The following is an 8,186-nucleotide window of genomic DNA, read 5'->3' as shown; positions in this document are numbered from 1 at the left end:
TAGATAGATAGATAGATAGATATAGATAAATAGATAAATAGATAGATAGATATAGATAGATAGATTATTCTTTTTAATGTCTCTGATAAACATTCGTCGAGTTCAATTCAAAATTCACATAATTTTCCCATTTAGCTAGTGGAGCATCTCTATGGAAAGGAATGAAAATAATTATTCATCTAGATGTTGATGCAGTATTTTCATATTTTTCCTTGATTTTGACTGATTATTTCTTTTATGATAAGTTTTAATGAATTTCTTAGTGATAAAAATAAAAAAGTAATACTCCGTATGTATATATGTGGACACTTCTAGCATGGTCCACACTCGACATCAACTTTGTACCAACCTCTTGTTCCCTTCTAATATGAGTAATATAATATATAGCACTATTATGACTTACCTTCAATACAAAGCACATAATATTATCTTGAAATTCTGTTAAACAATCCTTAAATTTTCAGCAAAAAAATGGCAGATGAAGTTGTCCTTTTGGATACCTATGTGAGCATGTTTGGTATGAGGGTCAGGATTGCCTTGGCTGAAAAAGGCATCCAATATGAATACAAGGAGCAGGACTTGTTTAACAAAACCCCTCTTCTCCTACAAATGAACCCAATTCACAAGAAAATTCCAGTCTTGATTCACAATGGAAAACCAATATGTGAATCCCTTATCATTGTTCAGTACATAGATGAAGTTTGGATGGACAAATCCCCTTTGATGCCTTCTGATCCTTATAAGAGAGCTCAAGCTAGGTTTTGGGCTGATTATGTTGACAAAAAGGTATGCAAAACATCACAAAAATATGTTTTAGTCACCTTAGTATGTATTACTATAGATTTTATGCCTTTTAAGAGTCTTTTAGTCGAAATTATAGAGAACCTCTCTTATTCTTTGTTTTCATTTTTATTCTACGTAATGTTGGCTGAGATGGATTTAAATAGAAAATAATTGTCAGTGAGAATTAATTCATATAGCCAAACTCAACTTATTTGGAACTGAGATATAGATCTTTTTTTTTTTTGGGTCAAAGTTAAAGATTTATATTATAAAAAATGTCAAGGAAGAGATTAGGATTACTAAATGGACGAGTTGGACTAAATTAGGTAAATTAAGTCGGGTTGAATCAATTAACATACAAGGTAGTAAGATAGTTGTCCATCTGAATTAGTTTTGATCGGTCAAGATGAACAAATCAATTTGAGCTTAATAATAGATATATACACGACCATATCCCATCTCGTCCAACTCAAAATCATTTTTCATTTGTGTATTTGCTCTTTTATTATTTGTTCAATTATCAAATTAAACTACTGGAGTTTTTTTTATTTATTTATCATGAAAGTAACTCTCTATGTTCAATTAAATGTTTGCTCTGCCTCTTGTCTGCGCGAACATGAAAGTAACTCTCTATGTTCTACCTTTAATGAGGGAAGTTCCAGGGAACAAAATGCTTAGAATATGCCATTTAATAGCAGAAGAGTAAGTGCTCATACCTTTCTTTACATGATCATTTTTCAGTCTTCTGCAATTCAAGCAGAATTATATTGAGTGTGTGGTTTGCTAGTTGCTGTCTAGAAGAATAAAACCCTTAAAACTGACTTTACATGGAGTCAGAACAAATTTTTGTTAATAAATATGTTGAGATAATTCAAGAATATTTTACAGGGGGTTCGCAAATGCGATCCGTAAATACGATCAAAATATCGCAAATGCAAACTGGAGACTTTCCTGCTAAGGTCGCATTTGTGACCAAAAGCTTCGCAAATGCGAAAAAGGGGGCATTCTTCGCAAAAGCGAACTCCAACCCAGCAGTCCAGGTTCGCAAATGTGAGGCTGTTTCGCAAATGCGATAGCTGCATTTGCGACCAAAACATCGTAAATGCGATTAAACCAGAACCAACACTCAAAACTTTAACAAAAACAATTCGAAACTAATCCGAAACTCCCCCGAGGCCCCAAACCAAACACCCACACAAGTCTAAAAATATCACACGAACTCGCTCGAGCAATCAAAACATCAAAATAACCTCTAGAATCACGAATCGGACGCCAAAACGTATGAAGATCAAAGGATACTTCAAGAACTTCTAGAATCGCAACCAAGCGTTCGAACCATATCAAATCAACTCCAAATGGCACCAAATTTTGCAGACAAGTTCCATATGACGAAACGAACCTACTCGGGACTTCAACTCATGCATAACAACCTCGAAACAACGAATCGCACCTTAAGTCAAAATCAATAAACTTTGAAATTTCAACTTCTACAACCGATGCCGAAACCTATCAAAACATGTCCGATTGACCTCAAATTTTGCACACACGTCACATTTAACATTACGGACCTATTCCAACTTCCGAAATCGAAATCCGACCCCGATATCAAAAAGTTCACTCCCAGTCAAACTTTCCAAAAATTCAACTTCTGCCATTTCAAGACTAATTCGACTACGGACCTCCAACTAATAATCTGGACGCGCTCCTAAGTTCAATATCATCCAACGTAGCTAACGGAACTCACGAAATTCCATTCCGAGATCCAATACTAAAAGGCCAAACTTGGTCAACTCTTCCAACTCAAGGCTAAATCTTGAATTTCATTCTTCCAAATCAATTCCGGATAACTTGAAAACCAACACCGACGATTTACGCAAATCATAATACATCATGCGGAGATACTCGAGCCTTCAAACTACCGAAAAAAATGCAATTGCTCAAAATGACCAGTCGGGTCGTTACAGAAGATGAAAAAGATGGATATAATTATAAATTCAAGTTTTTTTAAAATCAATTACACGTGTCACGTTATTATTGGTGCGTGAATACACTCGATGAGAAAAAAGTGTCCAAGTACTGAAGAGGTGTGTTTTCGACACACTTTTAAAAAGTTGGGTATGTAAAAGATTACCGGTAAAGAAAATGTGTGTAACAGAGATTTCGGTGCAAATTTGACGGGTAAACTATGTATTTTGCCTTTTACTTTTTGTATCCCAACTTAAGTTTTACATTGCATATGAAAATATTATATACATATATAATGCTACATATTATTTTTGACAACACGTTATTCATTCTACACATACATGTAAAAAGAATTTTTGAAGCAGTGTCAAATAACACCTATAAATAGAGTGTCAATGCCAATAAGAGAAGGATTATCATGCTTATCTCTTTTCTATCTTTCCTCTTAGCAGTTGGGATACATACATCAAAGAGTTTCAACTATATATCTTATTTTTTCTTGATAACAAATACTTAACAACTACATAAGCGATTGGTATAAATATTCAGGGTCTCAATTTTGCCACTTAACTACCAATTCTTGTTAATAAAAATAAGTACGGTTTAGTTACAGTGTAAGCATCATAAGTCAAAGACACATTTAAATAGTACACTCCGTAAGACTTCAGATTTGAGATTAAGGGTGTGTTTGATATAACGGAAAATATTTTCCGTGAAAAATATTTTTCAAGAAAAAATATTTTTTTGAAAAACAAGTAGTAATTTTATTCATTTTTCGGTGTTTGGTACGCAAATTAAAAAAAATAACTTCTCAAGAGTATTCATAAATAATTTAGATACAATAAACATTAAGCCATAAACTTTCGAACCAACAACCTTCCGAACCCACAAATTTCATAAACTTCCGAACTGCTAAACTTACGAAACCGCGATATTTTGAACCCGTAAATTTTATAATTTCTAAACCCGTAAACTTCCAAACATATAAACCTCCGAACTCATAACTTTGAAACTTGTAAAATTTCGAACCCGTAAACCGAAAGATGAAAAAACTAAAATTGAAAATATATAAAAAATATTTTTTTTCCGGGGAAGGGAGGGGGGCAGGGGCGGGCGGGGGGAATGCAGAAAAACAAAAAAACAGAAATTTAAAAATTATAAAAAAAAAGTAAAACAAAAACCTTTTTTGTGCGGGGGTGGGGGCAGTGGGGAGGGGGGTGATATAGAAAACGAAAAATAGAAATTTGAAATTACAAGTGACGGAAAAAAAAAATTAAAATTTGAAAAAAAAGCCTTTTTGGAGAGAGGGGTGGGGTGGGTAGGCATGGGGTGGGGTTTAGTGGGTGGGTTGATGAGGGTGTGTAGGGGTGTTCATGGTTCGGTTTTTACCTTAAAGTTGAGAAAGAGTTTTGGAAATATTTTCCCTTCTCTTGATAAGGAAAATATTTTTCTCCAATTAAAGGAAAATGAGTTGATAAGAAAAATATTTTCTAAAATATTTAAATCAACCAAATATGGGAAAATTGGAAAATAATTTTGAAAAAATATTTTCCATCATACCAAACACATCCTAAGTTTAGTTGGTAAATGACTAAATGAAGTTAGCTCAAGTTATTCTTAATTTATGTAGCAACCTTTGAATTTTCAATCACAACAAATCATATACACTTTAAAACATATCCAAATTTATTTTTACTACCTTATCAAAAGCAGAAGTAGAAAGGTAAAATAGCAAACAACGAAATTTGTGGTAGGTACGCCGAACAGGCGGAATCAGGATTTAAAATTTTATGGTTCAGTATTTTAGTTATTTTAAGTCAATGAGTTCTAAATTAATAATTTACACATATTTAATAAATTTTTTAAAATAAATATAATTAAACAAAAGTTACTGAGTTCGGCCGAACCTGCCTTCGGCTCCGACCCTGTCTGCATAGGAGTAGAATCGTTATTTTTTTCTTCTTTTTAAGTTTTAAGTTGTAAAAGAAGAGATTAGAATCCTCACAGGTGCAATTTTACCACCATAGAAGTGAAAAAGTGTTATACTTTTCCACTTTTAAGTTTTAAGCTTGTAAGCTCTTAGGAGCGTGGCATTGCGAAATCACTTACGTGCTTTTAGTATTATTCTTTTTAATTTCTCTGATAAACATTGGTCGAGTTCAATTCAAAATTCACATAATTTTCCTATTTAGCTAGTGGAGCATCTCTATGGAAAGGAATGAAAATAATTATTCATCTAGATGTTGATACAGTATTTTTCATATTTTTCCTTGATTTTGACTGATTATTTCTTTTATGATAAGTTTTAATGAATTTCTTAGTGATAATAATAAAAAAGTAATACTCCGTACGTATATATGTGGACGCTTTTCTAGCATGGTCCACACTCGACATCAACTTTGTACCAACCTCTTGTTCCCTTCTAATATAATATAATATATAGCACTATGACTTACCTTCAGTACAGAGCACATAATATTATATTGAAATTCTGTTAAACAATCCTTCCTTAATTTTCAGTTAAAAAATGGCAGATGAAGTTGTCCTTTTGGATACCTATGTAAGCGTGTTTGGGATGAGGGTTAGGATTGCCCTGGCTGAGAAAGGCATAGAGTATGAATACAAGGAGCAGGACTTGTTTAACAAAACCCCTCTTCTCCTACAAATGAACCCAATTCACAAGAAAATTCCAGTTTTGATTCATAATGGAAAACCAATCTGTGAAACCCTCATTATTGTTGAGTATATAGATGAAGTTTGGAAGGACAAATCCCCTTTTATGCCTTCTGATCCTTATAAGAGAGCTCAAGCTAGGTTTTGGGCTGATTATGTTGGCAAAAAGGTATGCAAAATATCACAAAATATGTTTTAAGTCAAATTAGAGATTTTTATGCTAGTCGAAAATATAACGAACTTTTATTATTCTTTATTCTTTATTTTTATTCTACATATTGTTGGGCTTAGATGGATTTAAATGGAGAATTGTAGTCAGTGAGGATTCATACAACTTGTTTGAAACTGAGCTAGTTTTTCTTATTATTTTTGGTCAAAGTTCAAGATTTATGTAATAAAAAATGTCAAGGAATAGATTAGGAGTACCAAATAGTCGAGGTGGACTAAATTAGGTAAATTCGGGTTGAATTTATTATATATGAGCATATCTCAACTCGTCCAACTCAAAATCATTTTTCATTTGTGTATTTGCTCTTTTATTATTTGTTCAATTATCAAATTAAACTACTGGAGTTTTTTTTATTTATTTATCATGACTAAATCTAACCAATCAATCGAAAAACTTATTTTCCTATGTGTTGGTAAGTTTTTCTTGTAAGTCAATTAGGTTATACGAGCTGCCTAGATCGGCCTAAGCTTTTAGATGACCTAACTTGAGTCATGTCTAACTGACATGCTAATGAAAATATATGTCCGGACCAACTCATCCAAACTTGCGCACAATGGAGGGTTCTATTTTTATGAGCTAAATTTGGTAGAAAAAGATATAATCTTCTTTTATTATTTATTTTTTGGGAGATTGCAGATTTATGATACTGGAAGGAAGATCTGGACTACAAAAAAGGAGGACCAAGAAGCAGCAAATAAAGAATTGGTAGAGTGCCTGAAACTGTTGGAAGGGGAGTTAGGAGACAAGCCATACTTTGGAGGGGAAAGTTTTGGGTTTGTGGATATGGCCCTTATTCCTTACTATAGCTGGTTCCCTTCTTATGAGAAATTTGGCAACTTTAGCATAGAAGCAGAGTGTCCTAAGATTGTGGAATGGGCAAAAAAGTGTGTGCAAAAGGAGAGTGTCTCAAAGTCTCTTGCTGACCCTGACAAAGTCTATGATTTTATTGTTATGGCGAGACAAAAGTGGGGCATTGCTTAAAGACAAAAGATGGATATAGAGTGGGTTCTGCGTAATCATATATATTGTGAATCCACTTATTTAGGTTCTAAATTCTCTGATGCTAGAAGAAGTGTTTCAACTCGTTAGACATCTATTGTTCGTTTTCGTTTTCCTTTCTTTTGAATTAGAGGGGAAACTGAAAGGTTGTGGTTGTGATTGTTTGTGTTGATGATATGCTTAATGTAGCAAGTAGTAAAATGCTGTTTATTACTTGGCATTTTATCCAATGAATAATGTAATATTTGGAGTTTTTGCTTGCTATTAATTAAGAGACACTTTTATATCTCTTTTCTTCTCCTCTCTTCAGTTATTTGAACAGTTCATTACTATTGTGCTCTGCTTCTTTACTTGTCTGCGTGAAGACTGGGCAACGAACTATGCCTAGTCTCAAACAAGTTGGGAGTTTGAACAACTTCAAAAAAAAAAAAAAAACAAATCCTTCTCATTTTGATCATCATTATATTTTGGTGTCAAAATTTACCATGCAGCTAAGGTCTAATCTATCAGCTTGGTGCATTCAGCCTCTCTGCGAAGTGCGAAGTCACCAAAGGTCTCATAGGTATAAAACCAGATGCAGAATCTGATGAGAGCAATGTTCAAAAAATTCAACATCTAACCTACGCATTTACCACCTCTAGAAGTGATACACTACTAGAAATCCGCTAAAAACCGACCAAATATTTCCGACCAATGTTGATTGGTCAAAAAAAGCAACCAAAAACCGTCCAGCTTGGACGGAAACTGGAAAAAAATAATTTTATATTTTTTTAAAACTAAATACCGACCAACGTTGATCGGTAAATTGGTCAACGAATTGACCCAACTGGTCAGACTTGCTTAGTCAAAGAAAATTTTGGATTATCGACCAACGTTGGTCGGTAATCTGGACCCAATTTTTTAAATTTTAATAATAATTTTATTATTTAAAATATTTTATAATATTTAAGAATTTATATTTAAAATTACCGACCAACGTTGGTCGGTTAATGCAGGGGAAACATTTATCGACCAACTTTGGTCGATAATTGTTATTTTTTGCAAAATAACCGACCAAAGTTGGTCGGTTATTACGTCAACATTGGTCAAACTTTTGAATTACTTTTATATTTACTATCTAAATAATATAAATGTAATCCGTTAACACTTTTGTAATACAAATAATGAATATACTAACATATACTATATATAACATGCTATATATATAGTTAAAGTAGTACAACGAAGCGTGTTTTATATATATATATATATATACACACACACACACACAAACATATACTATAACAAGCTATATATATAGTTAAAGTATTACAATGAAGTGTGTGTGTGTGTGTGTGTGTGTATAGAGGTAGAGGTATAGCCGTATATATATAAGAACACGAAGCGCTAGGACCACAGGGTCGGGTTCTTTTAGGGATAGACTTGTGAAGATCCTAATTAGTATATATAATTTATCATCAAATATATCTATTTGTAAATTGATTCATCGACTTATAACTTACTTAGATGCATCGATGAATATTAAAAACAAAACGTT

The 8,186-nt window shown here is 33.0% G+C and overlaps 1 protein-coding gene across 2 annotated transcripts; it reads left to right on the top strand.

The window, feature by feature from the left end:
- The first annotated feature begins 334 nt into the window (after positions 1-334).
- Positions 335-6,935, top strand: LOC107772392 (putative glutathione S-transferase). Of its 2 annotated transcripts, none has more exons than XM_016591892.2 (2): positions 335-786; positions 6,287-6,935. In XM_016591892.2, the coding sequence occupies exons 1-2, from the start codon at positions 472-474 to the stop codon at positions 6,629-6,631; spliced, it is 660 nt and encodes a 219-aa protein (XP_016447378.1). In that variant the 5' UTR covers positions 335-471; the 3' UTR covers positions 6,632-6,935. The 2 variants fall into 2 exon arrangements, with proteins under 2 accessions (XP_016447378.1, XP_016447377.1); XM_016591891.2 differs by lacking the exon at positions 335-786 and adding an exon at positions 5,196-5,590.
- Positions 6,936-8,186: the final 1,251 nt, after the last annotated feature.

The sequence above is a fragment of the Nicotiana tabacum genome, chromosome 2 (assembly GCF_000715075.1).
Source record: "Nicotiana tabacum cultivar K326 chromosome 2, ASM71507v2, whole genome shotgun sequence".
Lineage (NCBI taxonomy): Eukaryota > Viridiplantae > Streptophyta > Magnoliopsida > Solanales > Solanaceae > Nicotiana > Nicotiana tabacum.
Note: the sequence above shows the minus strand (reverse complement) of the source record. Positions and strands in the feature narration are given on the sequence as shown.

Bases quoted from the DNA above. Each gene is read 5' to 3' on its own strand.
- LOC107772392 (XM_016591892.2), top strand. From the start codon at position 472: ATGGCAGATGAAGTTGTCCTTTTGGATACCTATGTGAGCATGTTTGGT. The intron at 787-6,286 runs GTATGCAAAACA...GGGAGATTGCAG, and splicing joins CTGATTATGTTGACAAAAAG to ATTTATGATACTGGAAGGAA.